The sequence below is a fragment of the Podarcis raffonei genome, chromosome 1, assembly GCF_027172205.1.
Source record: "Podarcis raffonei isolate rPodRaf1 chromosome 1, rPodRaf1.pri, whole genome shotgun sequence".
NCBI classification, from domain to species: domain Eukaryota; kingdom Metazoa; phylum Chordata; class Lepidosauria; order Squamata; family Lacertidae; genus Podarcis; species Podarcis raffonei.
Genome location: NC_070602.1, coordinates 110,756,447 through 110,782,627, shown reverse-complemented (window position 1 = coordinate 110,782,627; position 26,181 = coordinate 110,756,447). Strand labels below are relative to the sequence as shown.

Below are 26,181 nucleotides of genomic sequence, written 5' to 3'. Positions count from 1 at the left end.
CTGCTGGACTAGATAGGACATTGGCCTGATCCAGCTATTTTTATGTTCTTATGTTCATGCAGTCATATGTGTAGAAGATTCTAGCTCTAGGACTCTGTACTACTCTTCCCTGTTTTCTAAGCAACATTTATAAATAGAATAAAGGTATGCAGATAACCTATAAGGGCGTGTAATTCTTGTGTCATTAGACACAAAATGGATGTGTTACATATCTAGGCTGCTCTCCTGAACAAGTAGCTTAAATCCCATTGATGTCAGCCTAACTGCAGTCAGGATTTCAGCTGGTGGGCAAGGTAGAACTTTAACATTATTGGTTCCCCACTTCTTTTCTTAGGGATACATGTGGTCAGTCAAAAAAGAGGAGGAGAAATATGACAAAACGGGACATCTCCAAAAAGGACCAGACAACATCAACAACTCACATAAATCACCTTGGCATTTCCAAGGGATCACTGAAGCCAGATGACAAGTCTCAGTTGTATTCAGCCACATTATCCTCCTATAGTCCCCAGAGAGGGGCTTCAGCTGAAGGGGAGGAGAGGAAAGGCTGCGACAGTTTCAAAATCTACACAGAAGGTATTTCATACCAGTTCTCCAGCAAAAATTCTCACTGTAGCTCACCCCAGTCCTTGGAACCTAGCATAGGAGTGAGGCATTTACAGCCAGCAAAACATATTGGTGGGAGCATTTCTCCTGCTAGAGACTTGCAAGAACGGAACCACTACCTCTCAATGAATGAGGAAATATATGGTCTCACTCCCCTCCCAGAGCAACTAGTGCATCTTTATAGCCAACCTATTGCCATCCTTCAAACATCTGACCTTTTCCATTCTCCAGAGCAGCTGCATGCTGCCAAGTCTGCCACTTTGCCAAGGAAAGGGCAATTAGTCTATAGCCCAATGATGGAGCCAATGAGTCGGGAAAGTTATACCCAGACATTACCCAAGATGCCCATGCACTCTCACCTCCAGGTGCCAACCTCCAGAGATGAATCAGCTGCATTAGATAGCCAACAAGGCTTATCTCCTCAAGCTGCAAATTGGGGGCGCTACACCAATAGCTTGCTGGAGTCAGTTTCTGTTCCAGGGACGCTAAATGAAGCCGTGGTCATGACACCATTTTCATCTGAACTTCAAGGCATTTCAGAGCAAACCTTGCTGGAGCTTTCAAAAGGAAAACAATCTCCACATCCACGGGCATGGTTTGTTTCATTGGATGGCAAGCCAATAGCTCAGGTGAGGCATTCATTCATAGACCTCAAGAAGGGCAGGAAGACTGAGAGTAACGATACTAGCTTGGACTCTGGGGTGGACATGAATGAGCATAATCCCAGTCGGAAACTGGAGAGGGAGAAAACCTTCATCAAAAGCATGCAACATTCTAAGGTCCTTTACCTGGAAGACTTGGATCTCAGTAGTAGTGAAAGTGGAACCACAGTTTGTACCCCCGAAGATCAGACTGTGAAGCACATGCCAGATGGGGGGACTGATCCAGTCATAGAGCAGCACACACAAGAGGTGCCTAAGAAGAAAGAAACGGAAGACCATGAGGCTAGCCCTCCTCCAGCTAAGAAACGGGGAAGGCCACCTCTAACTAAAAGAGACAGCAAGACCAATATCTGGAAGAAGAGAGAAGAGAGGCCACTTATTCCAATAAATTAAAATTACAGTTATGTCTGCATTTTGGTCTGTCTGGTGTCCCCTTGGCTCTTTGCGTCTTATTTGTAAACTTAAATGTTCAGTTTATAAGAGACAACCAGAATCTGGTAACATTCCATTTCTCAATTCGTAGAGAAGGTTACACCTTCCTAAGAGTGCAAACCAGCTCTTCTTGCTTTTCAGCAATTACGTGAACAAAGCTTCTGGTTTTTAAAATGTGCTGGGATACATCTGTTGGGGTGCTCACACATGCTGCAGAAGAAGCCCAAATGCAACCTTCATTGTGTGCTCTGGAATCGGACATTTGACAAGGAAGAAGCACTGCTGGGTTGCATCGTCATGGGGAAGAGGCACACAGTGAGTGAACAACAAGATTTTATTTTTAACAATCAGTGTCTGATATGGATATTTTACCATACAATGTTTGATGTAGATGTCCTGCAAGGCAGCGAGATAAAAGCTGCCATTTTTCATCTAAAATGCAAGATCAGAACCTTTTTTGATACCTTGTATAACATTCCACCGCATTGTTCTCTGTATATACTTGGGGCAAAAATAATAATTCAGGGACTTGTTATCCATATGGCATTTCAAGTATGCGGACTTCTGCTTTTCATGTGCTGCTCCAGTTTGTATTGAGCCAAATTGTGCTCCATTTTTAGAATAACTAGGTTTGTACATTAGGGCAGAATGTGCCCCTCAGCGTCCAAGATAAATATTATTTCGAACTTAGCCAAAATGTTGGCTTTGTAGAAGACATTTCTTCAAGAAACAATCCCATGCTACTGAATAGCCTTAAAAGAGATAGAGACAGAGTAGTACTTAAGCAATTTGATAATGTGCCTCCTTTTTTTGCTGTGGTCCCAGTCTTGCAAGTCCATTGTGCTGCTTGAAAAGAGCCATTTGAAATCACTTGGACTTCCTATCTGAATAAACTTATCCATATATTTAGCCAATGTCTTTCTTGCATGGGAAAACTGGCCTTGTAGGGCCAGTCCAGAACAGTCTTTGTATTAAGCAAATTCTCCAGTCTGAAAGCAAGCCTGTCAAAATGACCAAGTGAAGGGGAAAGGACCATATGGTGCAGTGAGTTCTTAAAATTGGGTAATACTCCTTTCTAAAGTCCTGGAGGGCCAGGGCCAACCAGCATAGTCTGCAGTGAGTTCAATGGCCCAATGATCTGTCTCTGTTAGGCAGCCTCCTATGATTGAGAGTTCTCTTATTCCAGAAAACAGATCAGAAGAGAACCTATATTGAACTTGTTTGGTTCTGCTCTGTTTCTGTGGAAAATAACAAAGACTGCAGCCCTAAACACATTTATCTAGTAAATCCAGTTAATTTCTGCAGAACGTACTTCCAAGTAGAAATGTCCAGGTTCAAGGCCCAAAGGTCTTAAGACTCATCTGAGATCAGGAGTGAAAGCAAGCATTCTCCCTGTATAGTGAGGCTGGCTTCCTTCCACTTATGCAGTGCAAATAATATGCCAGTGTACTTACGTAGAAGCTAGTATGACTTTATTCTCCCATATTTCAGATGGGCTGTGTTTCTTAAAACATAGCATGAAAGTTCCTTCTCTTGGTGTATTTTAAAATCATTGTGTTTTGTTATTTTTAAAAATGGTTCTGGGAAGCCAGAGCGGGTGATACCACAGGAACTAACTGATCAGCATTCTCCTGAGTTCACTCCTAGCTCACCATTCACAGTATATTTGTCTGTATGCACCCTAAGTGTATCCTAACCTAATCTGTGTACTAGGAACACATTTCAGCACTACCTGTTGGTGTTTCTGAATATGAAGAAGGTAAGCTGTGGCTCTGGCCTATAGGACAACAGCCATCCTTGGAGTAGAATTTATTGTAGAGTTGGGGGGGGGGGAGTTACCAAAAGAAATGATTGCATGAAATGTAACTAAGAAAATATATACAGGAAAGAAGTACATAGAAAAAATGCATGTCAGAGAGGATAGGCTGAACATTTCTTAAGTTTTCTACGCACATGGAATACCCAAACATGTGACCACCACACAACCTGCACTCTGTTGGCACTGTTCAGAAAAAGCTACCATTTATATATCAATTAACTCTGTCACTGATTTTGGAGTATGCACAAAAAAATTAAGAGCAAGATAATGTCAACCTTATCCTAAGCACATTTTCTTAGAAAAATTATTCTAAGTAACTTAAGTGGAATTTATATCCAAGTAATGTTAGGATTACAGCCTTATAAAATATTAATGTTTTTCCTCAAATTCTATGACATTTACATTTGTTGGGTTTGGTTGTACTGAACTTTCTAAACATTTGGAATATTAAAATATTTTGAAACTTATTTTAACTTTTTCTTTTTTATCTTTTGAAAAACATTAAAAGCATTATTGCTGGTAAGCATCTGAAGCCATCCCACCCCTTTCAAATAAAGCATTTCATAATAAGATTTCTGAAGCTATTCTGATAATTCTTAGCATTTTTGAAATTTTATATCAATTCGTTTTACCAACTGAAATTTAAAGTAACTTTGCAAATAATAAAAGACTTGTCAAATATTTGTACATTTTCCACTTGTTAATACACTGTTCCTCTACTTTAAAGCACAACAGTTTATTGTACTTCAACAAATGCGGTGTCTTTGTAAAAAATGAGTATTTTTACATATAAGCTGTTCTGTTGGGAAGTTTTTCTGTTCTTTGTATGCCAAGACTGCAGTCCAACACATGGTTCCACAGTAGTAAGTCCTATTTAGTTCAAGAAAACTTACACTTGGGTAAGTGTACATAAGATGGTTGGCTAAGAGCATGAATTGAATCAGGAACCCAGTTCTGTGAGCTACAATTACTGGGAACAGAGTCTGAAACCAGACATGAGAGTTGTGTGGCTGCCACTGAAAGGAGTCCTTGATACAGGAGAACTGATCCTGCCTACTGTACCCCCCAGCTGTCCTTGCTTTTTCTGCCTCACCAATAAGAGCAAGTGCCCTTTTCCAGCTGATGCTCTTCAAAAGTAACTGCACTGTATTGTTTTCTCCACTCTCAGCAACTGCATGAACTACCATTTAGTGGATGTAATGTGGGAGGCAAGAAGCACTGAACATGCAAAGCTGTTTTCAGCACTGAGCCACACAGCATCTCAGAAGACTAGTTCCAGGCTGAGTGTTCCCAAGCCAATACTGGTCATCACTTATAAGCTGTAAATACTGAGAACAAGCAGACCACTGCCACTTGTTAATTCTTTGAGACACATGTTAGAATTCTATTTAATTCTCATTTCAATTTCATGACCTCCTGTAGCTCAATCTTTTTTTAAAAAAAATCTCCATTTTTCTATTCTGTCAGGGGTGGCATATCATGTTTGTGTAACTGCTATGGTACTAATGATCTATTGCTACAGTGTATCTTAAAATTTATAAGATGTTAAAAGAGTTCATGCAATATAATAAAAATATTTTAAAAACTTGCAAATATAGCCTTCGTGATTCTTGGTCCTTTTAAAAACAATTCCTGGATTCGCATGATAATGCATCATTGTTATTTCACTAGCAATGCACTCTTCTCATGAAAAAGCTAATTGCTCATGTAAAGCTATCCCCGCCCCCAAACGCTTATGCAGAAGTGAGTAACATGCTTATACAGAAGTCAGTGGCGCTTGCTCTGAAGTAGCCGTACACAGAACTGGAACCTTATGGTATTTTTTTTTTTTAATGAAAACCAAAAGATGCATAGAGACATGTTAGTTAATAATTTTTTTCTTGATGTTACAAAATAAAGCTGGGTGTTCTTTCATTGTGGAAGATAATATTTTAATTCATTTTTCCACTTCTATGAACAAAGAAGATTCATGTTTTTATCAACTGATTTTAAGGATGCACATTAGGGTCTGTGTATACTTGCTTGAAATAAGCATTGCCCAATAAATGAGCTGTATTAATAAAAACAGATATAAATTAACAAAGCAGCAGATATGCTAAGCTTGGCTTCCATTCCTAGGAATGTTACCCAGCAGCTACTCGCAAATTTTGTAAAACAATCTCACCTGACAAACCAAGGCAAGGGGATCAAAATTAAGGAATTCTTCATTAATACCTATTCTCTTGCAATTTCAGGCTCCTTATGATATGCTCTGAACCTTTGCTTGAAACTTCCTGGTGCCTTATGGTGTAGTTCTGAGTTCATTCATCCACTATACATGTTTCTGAGTACTTACGTAAAACGAAGTGCTGTAGAAGTAGTGGCTCCAATTCAACACAGCACATATGTAAACTTTTTAAAAGTAAAAACCTGAGGGAGGGAAAAACCTCAACCCTCTGTTTTGCCCACATGAGCAGCCACTATATGATGCTTCAAAACTTTTTAAAATGGCACATATCTGCAGTTCCAGCTGCTAAATCAGGAGGGAAAACATGCACAGCAGTCATTTGTGCACATGACTTCCTCTCTAATTTTTGATATGCAGGATCAAATGAATTTTTTTTTATTAATGTCAAAATTTAAATGGCAAATTTATGTCTTAATGCTTTATACATTAACAGATTTTTTTCTCATCATGTTTAACGGAAACAATATGGATGTATATGACTTGTGCAGGCATAATGTTGCCAGACATAATTTGCTGTAAGATTAAGTACTGAGTTAAGCCAAGCTGGCTATTTCGCAGATTCCTCCTAATATGAGATAGGAGCGAAAAAGAATATAATAAATTCAAATAGTTCTTTTGAAATATCTTAAACTTGCATCCTGATCCTATAAACATTTACTCAGAAGTAAGTCCTACTCAGTTCAATGGGGCTTACTCCCAAGTAAATGTGCACAGAATGGAAATTTAAAAGGCATTTCGAGTTACAGATAAACCTCTCAAGGCAGTGCCAATTGCCTCCTGTGTAAACACATCAGCATGAGGCTTTGGAATAAGAGACAAACCCTTAGCATATCTAGAAAACTTCAAATTTCTGATTTTCTGAGTACTGTGCTGGCTAGAAGCAGAGCTTCTTGTACAAGTACAGTTGAAGCCATTCCGTGTTAGACTCTCTTCACATTCTGAATTATTTTTCTTCTTACAACGCACTTGAATTTGACTTTGAGACTTCTCAAGAACATGGCCAGGTTTCATTTGCTTGACAAGCAATCCTGTCCCTGGTATAAAAAGCTCCTGCTCATCCTGCTTTGTAAACTTATTCTTTGCTTGAGACATAATTGGTGTTACTTTGCCTTTGCTTCGTACATTCTCCCAGGTTAATGGATTATACACAATGTGTCCGTCAATAGGGCAGGCATTTTCTTTGTGCAACCAATGGTCAATGCATTTCCTATGGAACTAAAAAAACAAACAACATAATATATTATATATCAATACTTATCCACCAAAATACTATTCATTGACAAAAGGGTATTTAGCATCAACAAATTATTTGCAAAGAGGTCAGATTCTCCTTCCATTTTAGAGAAAGTCGGAAGCAACTTAAAAGCTTTCATTAGAATAATACTGATCCAAACCTACTTATCTTGGGAGCATTAGGCCAAGCACACTAATATACTGTGGGAAATGCATTTGCTCAAATGGTATAAACTGTTGTAAATCAATAAAATAGCCATGGTGCTCTTAACTGAGACAAATTCCATGACTGAACCATGCTCTCTGAAATCCATTGCTAACATCTCTTCGATTACAGGCTAGTGCTCTCCAGTTACTCTATTTTCCATTCTTTCAAGAAATGTATAGAGCGTATTTATTATAAACATAGCAATGGGTGGTTTTGAACTAAGTTATGCACAATGATTTTCAGCTGCATAATACAGCTTCCCCACCCTCTCCTATCCCCACATACCCCCATGTACCCTACTAAATCTGCTACGGTGGTTTCTCTGATCCCCTAGAGCAAATTCAGAAGGTATACAGGTAGAGGACAGAGTAGGCAAGTTACACTGTGCAACGAAGTCACTGCACTAGCAGAACTGTTTAGTTGAATGCTGCCCAGTGCAACTGTTTATTGAAGAGGGTCATATAAATTGGTATAAAATATAATACAAATAAGAGACTTGGTTAAAAATTGGACAGCAATAAGCTACACTAGTTTAAAAATTGGACATCTCAAGCTGACTTATACTGAGTCTGAAGACTGATTTATTTACTCAGCATAGCATATTTGCATGTCATAAACATATTTGCATGTCATGCATGTGCTGTAGTGCTGAGTGTGTGACAGAACTCGAACCATATTATGTGCTGAAACAAGTTTTAATTACTGCATGATATTTCTAATCTTAAAAAACACAACAAGTAGTAGAACAATAATGTAGCTTGTTATAAAACTCCAGTTAGCAAATTATATACCGATGAGGAAAGTTTGGTTCCTAAAAACAGGAGAAATGGCTATGGTGTGACAGCTGCTGGTCTTTAGTTCTATTCGAGAAAGCTTTTTTAGTCTGAGAGCCACAGCCATAAGCAACTTTCCAGGAACTGCATGCCAGTGTGGGCAGGGCCAGCAGAAAAAGTGGGTGTAGCAAGTCATATGATTCTTCCCTTTGTACAGCAGGCTATATTCCAGCGATGCAAACGTCAGACGTATCTGCACATACACACATACAGTGGTACCTCGGGTTACATATGCGTCAGGTTACATACGCTTCAGGTTACAGACTCCACTAACCCAGAAATAGTACCTCGGGTTAAGAACTTTGCTTCAGGATGAGAACAGAAATCGTGCTCCGGCGGCACGGCAGCAGCAGGAGGCCCCGTTAGCTAAAGTGGTGCTTCAGGTTAAGAACAATTTCAGGTTAAGAATAGACCTCCAGAACGAATTAAGTACTTAACCCAAGGTACCACTGTACTCCATTCCAACAAGCAGGAGACATCACAGTTCAAGGACAGGAGGTGGAACACAGGAATAGTGAGGAACATTGTCCAGTCCTTGACACATTCCTTAGTCAGAGGGGCTGAATTTGGCACCCAAACATGAAGTCTCCACCAAGTCTTTAGTTTGTTTCACAACCTTAGTAAACACTTCTTGACTCACACCTAGAATTGTAGAGTTGGAAGGGACCCTGAGGGTCAACCTCCTGCAATACAGGTATGTGTGTGTGAATGCCTGAATGTGTGACTGGTCTCTGCTTAAAAGCATTGTATCTGAAGTAACATTGGGTGGTATATGACAATAAGTGTTTGGGGGGGGGAAAGCTGGGCAGCTGTATATTTTATTTACCTTGTGATTACACGGCAAGAATCTTGTCATTTGGCCAAGGTGAAAGATCTTCAAGCAGAGTCTACATTGCAAGCCTGGATCAAGTAAACTGCTACATCTTCCAACCAGCACAGTAGGTAATGAGTTTATTATACCCTCTGGTATGCAGCTGTACCAAAAAAACAACACCCAAACATTTATATTTAATTGCACTAAGTCTTAAAAATTAAATAAAACAAAATCAATGTTGTAACTTGAATAAGAAGAGGAGTTTGGATTTGATATCCCACTTTATCACTACCCGAAGGAGTCTCAAAGTGGCTAACATTCTCCTTTCCCTTCCTCCCCCACAACAAACACTCTGTGAGGTGAGTGGGGCTGAGAGACTTCAGAGAAGTGTGACTAGCCCAAGATCACCCAGCAGCTGCATGTGGAGGAGCGGGGAAGCGAACCTGGTTCACCAGATTACAAGTCCACCGCTCTGAACCACTACACCACACTGGCTCTCAGTGCACATACACAAAACTGCATATAGCCAAGACTCGCCAGGATCACCACTTTCCAGTCTAGCCAGGGCCCTAAAAACCTGACCAAGCTTTTCCACTTTGGCAGCTCATGTTCTTTACTGCAGGTGGGCACAGCCTTTTGCCTGTAGAGTAACTACCGCCACTGCCATCACTCCTGCATCCTGCCAGTACTGGCTGAGCCCTCTCCCACCAGACAGACACCTTCTCAGCAGTAGCAGCTTAGATTGGCCATGGTCCTTGCCAGCTGCTTAAGTTTCATTTATTTTAGTTTAAAATGATTAAAATGAGTTACATCTTACTTATCCCTGTGTTTTTCCTCTTTAGAGTTCTCTGGAGTAAAACTCTGCAGATTTTCTGAAGTTGATAGTTGTGTTACTGGTTCAACTGACCTCCATCTCTGATTCCTTTTCTAGAGAATGGGTAAAGAGCTAATGAAAGCTAAACAGTAATTCATTACTTCAAAGTCACTGACAGAAGAAAAATGTCACACACACATCTTCAGTCTTAAGGACTATGGAAGCACAGTTTTTTCCAACAGATATCCTACAAGAAATTCATTGAAATTAGATTGTGCATCACAGCAGCACATAGTCAAAGACTTTATTCAAAGGAAAAATATAGTAGGCTTGGTGAACCTGTGGCCCTCCAGATGTTGGACTGTAACTCACACCTAGCATGGTCAATGATCAGAGATGATCGGCGCTGTAGTCCAACAATAGTTGAACGGTTAGATTCCCCCAGCAATATTGGATAGGATAGAAAAGCGATTGAGAGTCAAATCACACTTGCACAATTCCATATGCATGCAAGTAAATCCTGCTATGCTCAATGAGGTGAAGTATATGGACACATTAGCGGCTTGAAATGCAGCAAGGTCCTTTGTTAGGGTATGTTCGGATTACTGCTTATTCTACATCCAGTTTTCTAATCAGACTGAACCCTTTTTATCAAACCAGCTTCAAACAGCAGTATTTGTCAAGAAACTACGTGCTCAGTATGGACTGTAGCGAGCATAATGTGAATGTGGCTTCAAAAATTAGCAGTGGGAGCACACCGGGTGCAGAGTAAGCAGTACTGTAAACATATCCTTATTCCCTTAACCTTACTAAATGTTTTAGGATTGCATCCTTACTCTTTATTTTGATCCTTGGGTCAAAATTTCTTGGGTCAAAACACGTTCAGAAATGCTCATTTTTGTTCCACAGAGATGATTTATATACAAACAGTTACCAGTTCCCTGTAAAATGTTTGCTGATTCAATTCCTGAATTAAGATAAATTTGAAAGGGGTTGTACTGTACCTCACGAAAAGCAAAGCTATGTGAAGGATGACAAAATCTTCTAAAACATCCATGGCATAGGTGATATTCACTACACTCGGTGCACCTTGAAGCAATGAGGCAAACAAAATTGTCAGCAACTTCCTTATTTCACAAATAAGCATATCTTAAAATAAAACCGATTGATGTTGAATTTATCGGCGCTTTTGTATGGAACACTCTTCTGACACCCAAGCTGTATGCTACAGACAAGCCTGTATTACATTTGCTTTTGTAGGTGAAAAAGTAAAATAATTTAAGCTAGCTGGAAGTATTTTGATGGTTCTGAATCATCTATAAAATGTGAGAACACATGTCTTTTTGAAAACTGAAGAACCCTTGCATTTTATTTTGGTGTCTATCCCTAAAGCGTTGAGCAGGTCAGGTGAATAAATACTGGCCTATACTGTACCACAATGCCTGGAAATGCCTGGAAATGTCAGAATTAAAACCTATAAAAAGACTCCTATTTCAAAATATAGCACTATCTAAGGTAGCACATTAGGCCACCTTAGCAACAGAAACATTTGGAAGAAAGTGAAGCTTGTCTTTATTTACATACGCAGAGCAAATCAGGGTATCATTCTCCTCAATGGACTCTAGGGGGACAACAGTCTTTTCCCCCTCATAATATTTTTTAAATGCCATGTTTGCTACTCTTGATTTATTGGAGAAAACCTTTCTTGAATATGGCTATTACCTTTTTTTATTTGAATACTTGTATATAAATGTTTTTAATTATGTATTCTAGTCAGTTTCCACTATATAAGAGACTGGAGGGAAAGCAGCTGCAATCAAACAGAAATCTCTCATGTAAGAATAGTTACCAATGTGAGTAAGGTTTTATTGCATTGAAATATAACCCAAGATACATGCAAGTAACTATGAACTATGATACAAATAGGTTTTTTCCTCTGTTAACAGCACTATCCTATGCATGTTTACTGGAAAACAAGTCTTACTTGCCATGTATGCACATAACACTAAACTATGGCTTGTTTTAACCATGGTTTGTTGAATAAGCCATGATCAGTCTTACATACAAGCAAAGAGACCATGGTTTGTTTTGCCATGGAAAATTCTGAACTGTCAAGTAGAAAAGGACATTATTGTTTTGCTACTTTAAGTAGGTAGAAAATCATTCTAGCCAGCTAAAATTTAAGTTTTTCCCCCCCCCCAGAGTCCTGCACAGCCGTTAGTAAAGTAGCAATGCATTCTTTAAATTTACATCTTCTGCAAAGCTAGGTTTACTTGCTTGAAATTGATAGCTAGATGCTAGGGCAGGGAAAGGAATCTGTTGCCCAGTAGAATGAGGAGAGGGTTATTCTGGAAAGGTGCCAGAAGTTGCTTAGCCTAGTGCGTGGGCCTTTTTTACAGTCGCTTTTGCTTCACACTTCTTAGTGGGTAGGGCACCATTACAAACAAGAATAAACCAGGATCCTGAGTTCATATGTAACAATACACCATGCTTAAAACAAGCCAAGATTCAAAAGCAAAACATGGTTTCAAATCATGGTTTGTTGCCCAATCCCCCACCAAGGTAGGCTCAAATATTCAAACAAGCGACAATTAGGATAAACAAACCATGACTTAGCATTATGTATGAATGTGTCTGCTTTGTTCAATGGAATATATACCTTAGTGTGTTTAGACTACTAACAAAATATATTTTCTATGTGATCTGAAGGAAGGAAAAAGCGAGGGAGCCCAAGCCAGGGAGCTTTACCATCAGCTCCCCGCTGACCTGAGTGGCCTCTATCTTTTTAGATTTTATATTCTGTATTTATTTTAGTATTTTAACATTGTAAACTGCCATGGATGCCTTGGCAAAAAAGGTAGTATATAAATTCAGTAAATAACAAATAAATTTAGTAGAGCAGAAACACCTACTGACGTAATTTAGTAGAAAATCAAAGGGTTAGTAATCATAAAAATAACAGCTATATCCCTACAAAATATTAATCTCAAAGGGTGTGCCTGTTTGTATAAATTTTCTTTCATTTCTGACTGAGGAAAAGTTACAAGTACCACAAGCTCACAAATAAGGATGTAGGACTGTACTAGAATACTGTACTAGAAAATGCTTACTTGTAACAATTGCCTTCAATGGGACATACCCTGCAATTATTGCAAGGGATTCCAAGATGTCTGTCAAGATGCTGCTTCTCTGCTACAGTGATGAGTCTTTTGCTGTTTCTGAATTCTTCCAATATAAGTTTCAACGGTGCAAAATCTTCCCTACACAGGGGACACTTCACCAAAGAATCTTTTTCTAACTCGATCTGATGATCAGCCCAGATCTTCATACATACTATGTGTATGTTGTTGCCACAACCAAACCTATAGAAAATTAACTATATTATGTATCCTTCTCAAGAAAAGTCACATACAAAAAGTTCTATGAAACTATGAAAGCTGTTACAAATATACAGTAGTCTAGATTCATAAGCATATTAACAAGGAAATGTTACCCTGCTGTCTCTGACAAAATTGTGTAACATGTTCTAACTTATCTATGATCATCATAAAAGCTTTAAAGTGGTTTATTTTAAACCCAGTTTATCTTACATGGAAGGGAAGAAATGACATAGGACAATCACAAAGATTGAGAGGAATCTGGTTCATTTATTGACAGATGAGTTTACAATATTAATAATGTTCTTAGTGCAGCTAAATTAAAAAAGAGCTAAATGTTTGAAATCCAAGTACAAAGATGGAAACTTACAAATAGATTGCTGATAAAAAAATGAGTCACTTCTACTGTTTGTTTTAACGTTAAATAATTATGTCTGCTTCCTGCAGGGGGTGATCTTGTTGGTTGTCACAACCCTTGTTTCCCTTCCCTTCCTCTCCACCTGCCTGGCTGTGTTTTGAGGCTGATTTGTTTAACTAAACAGAGCTTCTTTAAAACCACAAACTCTACTGTATATGAAGCAATAAGCCAAGATTCTTGAAAGCAAAGCTAAATGCTAGTGAATTTTTTCTCAAAGTCACATAACAGAAGATGAGAGGAAAGGAGATGACGTGACCCCAAAGCTTTGCTTGGGCTCTTTCTAGCTTTTGCACCTAATGCTAAACTATACATTAGCATTACATGAAAACCAACATAAATACAATAATAATAATAATAATAATAATAATAATAATAATAATAATAATTAAAATAATAAAAAACTCAAGATGTGACTCTAAAGTATTAAAGAAAACACTACCAAACAAATACTAACAACACAATTATTCTAGACTATAGCCTTCAGATAATGTAGTCCAAGCAAAACATTTTTGGAGATACTGTGACATAATTATTTAGCCTTCTTAAATAGCAGGGATGACTCACCTGCAGTAAGTGACAGGAAGCATTCTCTTCAGCAGCTTGTCCTGGCAAATAGGGCACACATCCTCATCATCAATTTGTTTTTGTTTAATGTACCCATCATCAGCTGTTTGCAGCTCCTTGGTGGAATTAGCAGATACCTTTGGTTGGGGAGCAACTTGTAGACCCTGAAGCACTTGGTTAATTTCTCTTTCCACAAGACCCAACTGTAGAGCATCTGTAGAAAAGTTCAACAATGAAAATGTCTGATAAAATATAATTCTGGTTGTTTTCCAAGTGAATCAGAAGTAGTCAACGATGTAGTAACTCACTCTTTTATATAAAATGAATGGTCTCTCATTAAAAGTCAGATTCCCACACACTAAGAACATGAAAAAATTGGTATGGGGTTGAATGAAGGAATGAAGTTATTTTGGAAATATTGCTTGTGATGCATATGGTGAGTCAATCAGAAGATCAGGCTTCATGCTGTGATTTCTGCCATAAACTGACCACCAAAAAGTGAACTAATGTAATGAAAAATGAAATATTAGCACTTGATGTACTGATCTACAACAGGGGAATAAAAATATGAGGTTAGTTAGTACTTACATTCATGGTCTCTGGGAAGTTTGAATTTTTTCAGCAATAACCTAAAAATAAAAAAGCAAAAAAGGACACAGCTATTCAGTAACTTGACACTGTAACAAAAGCTGCCTAATCAAATTTTAATTTAAAAGTGTATAATCCTTAAGATGCAGCCCATCTTTACCAAATTTGACTCTGACAGTAGCCTGGTTTACACATCACAGTAAGGCAGGAATGCCAGCTTGGCTCCACAACCGTGGGTGCCCAGGGCCGTGGGTGCTATGCAGCGTGCATGGCTCCGACACTTAAATTTGTGGGTGCCTGGTCCCTTCATGGAAAATTTTGTGGGTCCTTGAACACCCAGGGCCCCAGGGAGTTCTTTACTCCTGCAACGCATGAGTGTGTCATCTGAACCTAGGCTCACAGTTAGCAGTCCCCACTAAGCCATAATTTGGCTTACTATGATGTGCAAACCAGGCCTGTGTACAATTATGGTTTGCTATCATTTACTCTTCTTTTTCTCAAATAATTCTCAAATATTAATATGTTTACTAAATAATTACATCAACATAGGCAAGGACATGGAACTTTTGGCTATCCAGATACTTTTCTACTCACTCCCATCATCCCTGACCATTGACCATACTAGCTGGGACTGATGGGAGCTGGAATCTAGAGGGCCAAAGCTTCCCCATTCCTGGTATAGAGCTTTCACATATTTAAAGTACTTCACATTGTCTTATAATCCTCACAGAAATACATAAGATCTTTTATATATCATTTAATACCTCAAAAAATATGTAAGACAATGGAGTATTATCCCTGTATTGCAGATGCAGGGATGGTGGAGGTGAGGCTGAATGTGAGTGTCTTGCCTAAGGCTTTCATGAGTTTATGATAGAGAAAAAATTCAAACTCTTGACTTAGCTACTGTATCTTATAGTCACTGCAGCATTGGTCTTTGACTGATGGATTGCAATCCATGGTGGGTCACAACCTGACCTAACAGCAACACTGCCATTTATATGTATGTTTTGGGTTCCCATAAGCATGTCTTGGCTAAATATCTGAACATTTTGAAGACTTATACAACAGGTCTTTTACTCAACATTAATTCTCTGATTTCAATGCAATAAATCTATTTAGGTGAACTTGGAATAGTAGACTTATGATTTTTCACACTCCCTTTCCCTCTCCAACTTCTCATCCCTTTGCATTACTTCCTCTTCATTAACATGTTGGTCCTTGCTACATTTCATAACCCTCTTTCCCTCCTTTTTTGAGGCCTTTCTGCTTTCACCCAGTCTCGCTCTGTCAAAATAGCTACCTGATTTTTTAAAAACCAAATAATTGTCCTTGTGCAATTGTGTAAAAAAAAAAAATAACATCATTTGTATAACTTCATTTTATAAACCAATTTACCAGCAGATATGTTTACAAAGATCCTTTTCTTTCACAAATATTGAGCAGCTGCACGAGTGAGGATTCCCCAGAAAAACCTTACAGCAAAGCAACAAAGAACACATTTAGAAATTGTAATACAAAAATGATACAATGAAAATAAAGGCAAAGGTGGGGGTGATGCTATAGCCGAGTATTTACTAAAATCTTGCTATTCTTCCTGTACTTTATTTACACATCTTTAAAAATAGCCCTTAGTTTACAAACTAACTAGTTGTGTTGATGGCTCTCTGAATGTAAACCTTCAGGATATGTAGTTTGTGTTGTCGGCACCAATCACCTGCTGAAACAGGAGTAAGAAAATTGGAAATGGATTCTTTCTGCAATTAAAGCATTGGAATGGATGCTAAAATTATATTGGGGGGTGCTTTAAAAAGCATAACTTAAAACATTTTTGATCCTGGACACATGTTTTACTGCTTTTGTACAAGTGAAGCATATCCAGAAATGTTTTCTGTATGTGGTTTCTCACGTGCAGATTTCCATTTTTAGATTGGGGCAAGTTTATGCTGGTCTTTGCTCTGTCAGCACTGAAGAGGTAGCTGTGAAATCACGTCTCATTTCTTGCTAGCATTACATCTTGTAATTCTGTAATTATGGGATTTATTTGGTGCTTTGTAGCTAAGCTTTTATCTAATTCTTGAAAAGCTTCAAAAAGGGGGGCTTGAGCTTACTCAAGTGCTAGGAAACCAGAATATGATTAATTGGGAAAATGCAAATGCTATTTTTATTTTATGAGCTCTTTAAGTCACTCATATGTCTGCACTTGAGAAATCTGATTCAAGACTAGAGTTCACAATACAAGATTTGTGCCTTTGCCCTACTGTGGGTATGGAGAGACTGATATTGTGCCTGAACAGTGTGTCTAGCTCTTGAAGTGGAAAATGGGCTTGCCGAGCAGAAATAGCCTTGAGACAGGATAATAACATGATCTTTTAAGAGTTATGTTCAGAACCCTGGGTGCTGTAGATGGTAACAGTTTCATAGAATCATAGAATTGCAGAGTTGGAAGGGAAACTGAGGATTGTCTAGTCCAACTCCCTGTAATACAGGAATATGCATTTGGCTCATATGGAGACCAAAACTGCAACCTTAGCATTATCAGAACCATGCTCTAACCAGCTGAGCTGAGCTATCAGCCCCTCCAAGTGCCCCCATTTTCCAGGGACAGTCCCAGATTTACAGAAGCCGTACTGGTTTCTGATTTCATCCTAGAATGTCCCGCTTTTCCTTGGGACGTCGCTATTTTCATCAGAAAAATAATGGAGGTTACGGAGTTACGTGACCCGCGAGCCAAGGAAATAAGTAACTCTACAACCTTTAGAAGAAATCCAAAGGCAGCCCTGTATAGGGAAGTTTTTTAAATGTCATGTTTTTGTCTATGTTGGAAGCCGCCCAGAGTGGCTGGGACAACTCAGTAAGATGGGCGGGGTATAAATAATAAAATTATTACTATGGAATAACAGGGCACCCCTTATTTTCACTGGAGAAATGTTGGAAGGTATGAGATATGTTATTTGGCATTATAGCTGCATGAGGGGCAAACAGCTTGTTTATTTAATTTATATACCGCTCTATACCCTGGGGGTCTCAGGGCGGTTCACAGAATAAAATGAAGATATACAATCACAAAATACATAATAAAGATAAAAACAACAACGTAATAGAGCACCCCCTTCAGAATTCCCATGATTCCGGGGGGGGCGGGGGAAAATAAGTCGGGACTGTTATAAGCAGTAAAAATGTGCTTTACATAGATGCTGTGGGTGGGAGAGATTATGGGATGGAGAAGGGGGCGGGGGAGTGGCACAGGCGACCTGGTCTAGCCAGAGATCTTCACAAGAGAGGCTTCTGCTCTCCCATTTCCCTCGCTACTCCCGAGTCCTTAGATGGGGGAGAAACGGCTTCCCTCTTCCTCAGCCTCTCAGCCGCCCTACCCGGTGCTCCGCCGCCCGCTGCTCTTCCTCCTGCAGGACGAAAGCGGTGGGCCCCAGCTCCCTCACCAGACGCATGGTGCCGCTCAGCGCCTGGTCCTGCCGCCGGCTAAGCCCCGGGGGGACCGAGAGACGCCTCCGCGACATGCGAGGCGTCGAGCCCAACCGCCTCTCTTTAAAAAGAAACCGTCAACTGCCGGCCGCCTCAGGCTGGTTCCCATGGAGACGGGAAGGAGCAGCGCGCGCCTCGCGCCTGCGCCGTCAACGCGTCTGCTGGCGGCGCGGTGTGTGGTGATAGGAAACCAGGTGTTCCTCCGCCTCCTCCCTTCGACTTCTTGGGCCGGCCGCGTTGCTTCCGCGAACCGAGAGAGGAAAAGGAGTCCTCATTTGGGAGCAAGGAGGCACGCGGATGGTTCCCACGGAGGATGGGAAGGAAAGCTTTGGGGGCCCTGCCCTGTCCTCCCAAGGGATGCTGCTGCGCCAGGGCCGGCCCACCCACAAGGCAAGGTGAGGCGAGTGCCCGAGGCGGTGGAATCCGAAGGGGTAGCAGACCCCAATGGTACCGTTTTATTCCTCCCTTGTTCCCAATGTAGATCTTCACTCACTCCCTTCTCCCTATATTTTATATAATACATATATAACGTATGTGTGTGTGTATATATAAAATATAATACACAAATATATACAATACACACACACAGAGAGAGAGAGAGAGAGAGACATATAAAACATAGTAGATTTCGGATATGTGTGGTTTTCCTTTACGAAAGCACATTACAGATTTCCATCATGCTGCTGTCCAGAAGCCCAGGCAGTGCAAACAAAAACAGCCTAGTTGCTCCTTTAGTTCGGTGCATGTATTGCATTCTAATCCTCGTGTTTAAGGAGATTCAGTACTTCAGAAATATAAACGCAGCAAATAAAACCAAGGGGGCTAAAGTGGAAATCAAAGGATTCTTTAGGAAAGTTTGCTAAAACTGTATTAGTATTTGTACACCTGACGAAGCTAAAAACGGAGCACCCCCAATCAAACTAAAATCCCTCATGTAGTTTCATATTTCAGATACGTGGTCTTGCTATTTAATTATATTTACCAGTTTTGTATCAGTGTGTCCTGGTATCAAATATGTTCTAAGACTGTGAAGGTGTGTTTTCCTAATAACATCATCATGCGCTAATTAAAGGGACTTGGGGTGAGTTTCCACTTTTACCCAACACAAACTTTCACGCTGTTCTTGACTTAAAATTAATAAATATTACTTTTACAAACTGTAACTGGAAGCTTGTTACTGTACACTAGTTTTCTTTCAAAATAATTTGTATAATTGAGCAGTCACTTCACAAATAAACATGCGTCTCAAAAGGCTTCCAATACAAAAACCTTTTTTTTAAAATTTCGTTCAGCTACATATGCAAATAACCATCTCAACAACACACTGTATTGAGCTTTGTGTAGAATTATAGAGAGAGTACATTGACTTACACAAGTACACCTGCTATTGTAGCACTAATTTCTGAACTCTACTGACCTTACTCCTTACATTCTTGGTTCTCCTTGGGTTATGTTTGAAATATGATCAGAAGTAGCATTGAGCTCAATGAAACTCCCAGGTAACTGTCTAAGATTACAGCCTAAAGTGAAGGGACATGACAGATTTTTGAAAGTGTGTATGATGTAGAAAAAAACGTTTTTCTGCCACTCTCATATTATTCCAACTAGAAATCATTCATAAAATAGAGTAGCTGTAAATTGAGGAAAGTACTTCAGCACACAAAGAATAACTGATTTATGCAAATCACTCCCCAAAGATCTGGCAATGACCACTGGATTAGGCAGCTTTAAAATAGGATTAGACAAATTAATGGACGATGGGTCTATCAATGAATGGCTATTAGGCATGACAGGCAGGATCTGCAGTTGTAGTGTGGACTGCTCCTGTTCAGGATACAGTGGTACCTCGGGTTACAGATGCCTCAGGTTACAGACTCCGCTAACCCAGAAATAGTACCTCGGGTTAAGAACTTTGCTTCAGGATGAGAACAGAAATTATGTGACGGCAGCAGGAGGCCCCATTAGTTAAAGTGGTACCTCAGGTTAAGAAGTCTCAGTTAAGAATGGACCTCCAGAACGAATTAAGTTCTTAACTCGAGGTACCACTGTACTTCATTCCATTCCCCTTTTGCCCTCCCCAAGAGTCAGACAGCATTTTGTACTCAGTGAGCATGCTTGGTCCTCTTTGGCCATTTCAGAGGTTCCTCCCTTTACCTCCATATAATTTTTTAAAAGTTCTTTGTACTTGTAGAAACATGGTTCCCGCCTGCTGATACCACCCCCTTGTGTTCAGGTGTTGCCATTTTCATAAGAATGGCGCTTGTAACATTTGATTGCTAATACAGTGGTACCCCGGGTTATGAACTTACCGTAATTCATTCCGGAGGTCCTTAACTGGAAACAGTTCTTAACCTGAGGTACCACTTTAGCTAATGGGGCCTCCTGCTGCCGCCACACAATTTCTGTTCTCATCCTGGGGCAAAGTTCTTAACTAGCGGAGTTTGTAACCCAAGGTGTTTGTAACCCAAGGTACCACTGTATATAACACTTGGGGTGTCCCCCAGCTTCCTCTGCTCGCCAAGCTGCCCGCCATTCTCCCTCACATTACTCCCTAGAGCTTCCCCTTGCCACCTCATGCAACTACCTCATGCAACTCTTTCCTGACCCAATTCTGAAGCCACTTCTTGCTTCTATTCTGCAGCCCCACTCTCCACCTGTGTTCCCATGTCTATACCTCCTTCCCTCTCCCTTAGAGCAGTTACTTTGCACACAAACCACCAAGTGTCATCCCATATGTTCTACTGCATTTTATTGTCACTTTCCTTATGGCAAAAGTGTGATCTTTCAGAGAAGTGTGTTGTGTAAGAGCTCCAAATCCGCTTTAATTGTACAACCTGAATTTGATAGTTGTTTTAAATTGTTCTAAGTGCACTGCTCAGAGATTCTTTGATTAAAGAGTTTATAACTACTTCTCAGGAAGGAAGTAAAACTTTCTACAATCTTTTGTATTTTTTTGAGCTCTGATAGCTATATGATTCTTAACACGTTTATGTTTCTGCCAGCTAATCCAATATAGCACAGTCAGGAGGCACCCAGAATATCAATCTTATGCATGCCTACAATAAGTTCCAATGAGTTCACTTGGACCTGTTCCCAGGTAAATGGTTATTGTATTACTGCTGCATTTTGCAAGGCATCAGATGTCTGAGAAAACCACACTTGAGAACAAGGAATCAGAAGCACAGAAATGCCAACTCTTTTACAGAGTGGATGGACAGTAATGCACATCAAAGCTGGAGAGGACAGTTGAACTGTACATGCTCTCGAGTCCTGTACTTACTGTGGTTAACATTCTTGAAGGCAAGGCCAGATCCACATATTATGTGCCACATTACATATAAAAGCTCACTGCCTGGACAAATATGTGATTCTAGCTTTGTCTTCAAGAATATTAAAGACAATAAGTAATGTAATATGACAACAGTGAAACAGTCACTTAATAAAATATGAAAACAGCATTTAGCTTCTCAAAATACTTTTAATATACAAGTTGCATGTTCCATACCAAGCACTCACATTTCCATGTGTCCTTCCTAGGTGAGAATTACAAACTACAAAAATTTCCAAAACAATGAGTTTCCAACGCTCAGTTCAGGCAACACAGAGCTATTTTGTTACCCCCCAAATTCATCTGTTTCAACACATCAGTGACTATGTAACCCTATGAAGGTTAACAGTCCTCACAATGTTGACCAGGTACTCCAGTTCAGTATACTGTTCATTAGTCTATGTCAACCTGGAGCCCTCCGGTTATTTTGGACTTGCAACTCCCACCAACCCCAGGCAGCACTGTCACACTGGTGGAGCTGATGGGAGCTGTATTCCAAAACATGTGGAAGACACAAGAGTCGGTAAAGGCTGTTGTAAGTTAATCATATTTTTAAAAATACATTTAAGAGAACATACCAAAATGAACATATATTTCCTTTTCTATACAACTTTACAGAGGTATATGCAAAAGGGGCTATATATACTAACTGAAAACCATTCCAAGTTCTGCTACAAACATGCTCCGAATGTTGCAAAATTTTAAACCGAGCAATTCGTTTCTCAACTATTGCAATATATTAGTGCAAAGGTTTAGGACAGCATGTTTTATGTATCTTTAGAATGCTGATGAAAACAAACATTTTATACTGTGAGATACAGACACACATAGACATGGCATATCTGAAGAGCCAATGCTGCAACCAACCACTGGTTCTAGTGGCCATCTCTCAGTTTTTGGAGTGTAAATAAACAGACTGGAGAAGATAGAGCAACCTGATTCGTGTCATCAGGCTGCTTGCCTTCTAATGGAATAATCTTAACATACAATTTGACACTATTTGCTTGAGCTGGAGGTAGGAGTTATTTAATGAGATACAGCCGAGGGGCTTACCTTTCTTCACTGGCTTAATTAATTATATGCAAAAAAAATCCTCCTCCAAATCAGGTTCTCATTGGTTTGGATACACGTATCAGTTTATTAATCCAAGATACATATGAGCTTTGTGCCAACACATTCCATCTGCGTGCTACCCTTTCCTCCATTCTATGTGTGCTGTGACCAAAAATTCCCTGTTAATTAACCATGTGCTTCCCATTCTCTGATGGGGTGAAAGACAGGCTGCTTGCCTGGAACTGTGGTTCTTTGAATGGTCATCTGTGCAGTTACACTGCCAACTCCACAGAGCAACATTCAGAACATTTTAGAGTTAGGTTTTGCTGGGAAGCCTATTCCCAACCCTCAGTATGCAAAAAGGGACATGGTTCCCACTTTTCTGCTCAGTTCCACAGAATAACCAAAGTGGCTATACTGTATAGAGAAGCACCAGAGCAAGAGCAGGCCAACTACAGCACCTGCAGCAAGGAAGAAAACTGCAGAGGGCAACTCAAAGAAAAACAGTACAGGTAAACAATCTCTGTGGTTTCTGTGTAGTCCCACGTACAAGAGAAGACCAAACTGACTTACCTGGGTAGCATGCTTTCCAATACTGACACAAGCACACATAGGACTCAGTTCAGGACAGGTTATAGTAAAATCCTACATGGATGTAAGCCTCAAACTTTAGTGGGATTTACTCCCAGAATTACAGCCTTAGTCAGTTAGGTTCAGTGGAAATCAGTGGGCTTTCATCACCAACATTTCACATTGATCAGCTTTCTTTGGACTGAGGCCATGGCAATTCACAAATTAAAGACTAAACTATCACATCATACTCAAAATATTCCAGTATCCCTGGATAGATATTAAGTCCATATATACAAGAGGAGGATCAGGATTACAATGTCCCACCCATGCTCCCACCTGATCTTTGCACATTGCACACAGAGGCCAATGTGCAGAGCTGATCTTTGATACCCTGGCACCCTTATTTTGAGGTGTGCAGATCATATGGATTGTCTTATATGCACTGAGTCTAGGAATGTGAGTTGCTATGCAAACATTCAACATGCAATTGTCAGGAAGAGATAGGGCAGGTATCCCAAAGGGGCTAGGTCCCACCAGTGTAATCTCAGTTCCTCCTCATGGATCCAGATTTAATATTTGCACAGGACTAGTGAATACATTTAAATATCCACATCTAAAATGACTTTGGGAATTACAAAAAAGTTTGCTTCTTTTACTAATTTAATTTCCTGAAAAACAGATCAATCAAATTAGATGCATGCAAAACAAAAAACAAAAACACAGAAGGAATCTCCCTCTTGAAACATCATACTCTTCAAAAAATATACAAAGCATAGGACAATCTAGAAAGGTAACAGTATAAGAGTTTTCTTGTACATCCTAAAGATTTTACTGTATTATTAACAGGTATAGTTTTTCATTACGACTTATAATGGAGCTGTAGTAACACATACGATTTCTCTTCCTGTATTAAATACTTTAAGGAAGAGTGATTCAAACATACTTTAATTTCAAGAACTAAAGAACACTAAAGAAGGGTATATTGCAGGTTCAGGGCTCTTTACAAAATGACATAGTATCAGATCCCTAAAAGATCAAAGTTGTGGGTTTGTACTTTAATGAAGCAGTACACAGAATTAGGGTTTCACAACAGTGGAGACAGGAACTCAAGATAACCATTTGCTATCAGTGCACCAACACACTTTTTTCAGGCCCAGTGTGGAACAACTAAAACAGTTAATGAGGCTACAATATACTAAAGGGAATGTCAGGACTTTCCTAAGTGGGACACAACCATGTGGCTGTTACCATCTGCCATGTTCTTTAACCCACAACAGCGTATCGCACGCTTAGCAAAATAGTAGCTGCAGATGAGCATCAAGATCAATCTTGGGCAATTACAGAAAAGAGGCATACAGCAAAATGGACATGTTTGTTCTGTAAGTATGAATGTTTGGAATTGCCAAATAACCATTTTTCTAGATGTGAAATTAGGTTTAATAACATGGGCAAAACGGTAAATGCAAAGTATTACTACTTGAGTTATCATAATTTTCAGAAGGGCAGCTATGTTGGTCTGTTGCAGTAAAAAACAATGAAGAGTGTTGTGATACCTTAACTTACTAATTATTGTGTATGTTTTTGTGGACCACAGTCCATAGTCAATTCATTATGTGTAAAAGTGTAACCCTTAATTGGCACACACATTGAAGATTACATTTTACACACCCTATGGTCTGTGACATAGTAGCCATTTCTTAACCAATTAACAAATACGTTCATATTTAAGGTGCTTTTGATTTATCGTAATTTCATCGTAATGTGGAATAATATGGACCAAGACACATGGCAGAAGTATTCTTGGCATACATCATGTACTTTGGATGCTAATTACCTTTTAATGTGTGTCAGCTTTCTATTTCTGTGACTAAAAGTCAGGTTTTCACACTGCCATTGAGGTCACCAAATATGCCCAATCCCAAAAATGCCACCAAGCTCAGGTTTAACTGATTCACATCAATCCTGGTATTAGGGGAAACAAATTTAGCAAGTGAAAAAAATTTCTGTCATCAAAATTAACTGCAGTTTGTTGACATAGCAGACAAAAAGCAATTCTGTATGCATCCATGCTTTATAGCCTGAAGTTTTTAATTTCTTAAAGGAAGAACACAGTAAACTATAATACATTCCTCTTCCATTTTACTTAAGCAACAGTTGAAAGTATTTTACCCTAAAGACAAGTTTTCCCATGTATCCAGGGGGAACTTTTGAAACTTACATAGTCTAATAGCTTGCATGGTGTTTAAACTTAAAATAACTGAAGTGATTGCCCAGTATAGATGTACTGCGAATAAATGACGAACAAAATTTAATCCCTTACACTCAAAACTTCATTACATTGGATGTGCATTTGTTCTTTGCTTGTTTTTAATGGTGGTGTTATGCATGTGTGCTGTGTATGTATTCCCATGTGCCCTTCATTTCTCAAGTAGATGACAAGCTGATGGTCCTACCCCAAATCTGAGTGGAGACCCAGTCTTAAATCTTTTATGAATCATTGTAGACCTAGGTTTCTCTGACAGATGACTGAATCTGAATCCCTTGCTGCCTTCAGCCCCTTCTTCTCTACTCTTTGCTGCACCTTTCAACATCTGCTAGAAAAATGGAAGCAGAAACAGCAGTTGCAGCACAAGCTATAGAAAAAGGACAGCTTCCCCTTCGTCATTTTCATTTCTTCAGGCAGAAGAAAAGTTAAGACATACGGTGCACGTTTTAAACTTACACATCCAAGCTACTGAGGATGCACTCTACACAACGTCCAGAACAAATGCTGGGTCCCAACAAACTATCAATAACAGGACAAAATGGCTACTGGAAAGTTAGAAAACTAGGAATCCTACTTATAAATACAGTTGCACTCTGACTTCCTATCTAGAAGAATGTTTTCCCCTTTAGACAAAGCATGCAGAAATCAATTTTCTACAAGAGACATAATACAGTAACACAGGATACAAAATGTACTGCTACAGGGAAGCCTGAATCAAAAATAAAATGGAGGTTACCCAGAAGCATATAAAGATTACCATTTCTGAAAGAACTGCTTCTGCTGAAAATATTTCATCCATAATAAATGGTTGTTCCAAAGACCAAAGGGATTTATGTTTTGTTTGTTTCTCCTTAATGGCAACAGCAGTATAGCATTTTGGGCA

General features: G+C 39.4%; 2 protein-coding genes and 1 long non-coding RNA gene across 8 annotated transcripts in view; 2 read left to right on the top strand and 1 right to left on the bottom strand.

The window, feature by feature from the left end:
- FAM171B (family with sequence similarity 171 member B) overlaps positions 1 to 5,112 on the top strand; it is a 30,181-nt gene extending 25,069 nt beyond the window's left edge. For both annotated transcript variants that reach the window (XM_053409132.1, XM_053409126.1), the window contains one exon: positions 335 to 5,112. In XM_053409132.1, coding sequence (XP_053265107.1) covers positions 335 to 1,661 — 1,327 coding nt within the window. In that variant the 3' untranslated portion in view covers positions 1,662 to 5,112. The remainder of the gene's footprint in view (positions 1 to 334) is intronic.
- Positions 5,113 to 5,323: 211 nt separating this feature from the next.
- On the bottom strand, positions 5,324 to 18,175 carry ZSWIM2 (zinc finger SWIM-type containing 2). Of its 4 annotated transcripts, none has more exons than XM_053409178.1 (9): positions 17,970 to 18,172; positions 15,994 to 16,070; positions 14,596 to 14,636; positions 14,008 to 14,221; positions 12,759 to 13,010; positions 10,653 to 10,737; positions 9,652 to 9,761; positions 8,847 to 8,994; positions 5,324 to 6,961 (listed from the first exon to the last, which is right to left on the bottom strand). In XM_053409178.1, exons 1-9 carry the CDS (start codon positions 18,111 to 18,113, stop codon positions 6,470 to 6,472), a joined length of 1,563 nt encoding a protein of 520 aa, XP_053265153.1. In that variant the 5' UTR covers positions 18,114 to 18,172; the 3' UTR covers positions 5,324 to 6,469. The 4 variants fall into 4 exon arrangements, with proteins under 4 accessions (XP_053265153.1, XP_053265161.1, XP_053265170.1 ...); XM_053409186.1 differs by having other exon boundaries at positions 18,036 to 18,172; XM_053409195.1 differs by lacking the exon at positions 12,759 to 13,010 and having other exon boundaries at positions 17,970 to 18,174.
- A 518-nt stretch (positions 18,176 to 18,693) lies between these two features.
- On the top strand, positions 18,694 to 26,127 carry LOC128423743 (uncharacterized). 2 transcript variants are annotated; one of them, XR_008332828.1, is made up of 5 exons: positions 18,694 to 19,159; positions 21,095 to 21,175; positions 22,850 to 22,971; positions 24,310 to 24,411; positions 25,587 to 26,127. It is a non-coding gene; the product is annotated as an uncharacterized LOC128423743 (long non-coding RNA). The 2 variants fall into 2 exon arrangements; XR_008332825.1 differs by lacking the exon at positions 18,694 to 19,159 and having other exon boundaries at positions 20,122 to 21,175.
- Positions 26,128 to 26,181: the final 54 nt, after the last annotated feature.

Coding starts and splice junctions, on each gene's coding strand:
- ZSWIM2 (XM_053409178.1), bottom strand. CDS start 18,113: ATGTCGCGGAGGCGTCTCTCGGTCCCCCCGGGGCTTAGCCGGCGGCAG. Junction 14,637..15,993: donor CTTTGTAAACATATCTGCTG/GTAAATTGGTTT, acceptor TTTTATTTTTAG/GTTATTGCTGAAAAAATTCA. Junction 6,962..8,846: donor TCTTGCCGTGTAATCACAAG/GTAAATAAAATA, acceptor TTGTTTTTTTAG/TTCCATAGGAAATGCATTGA.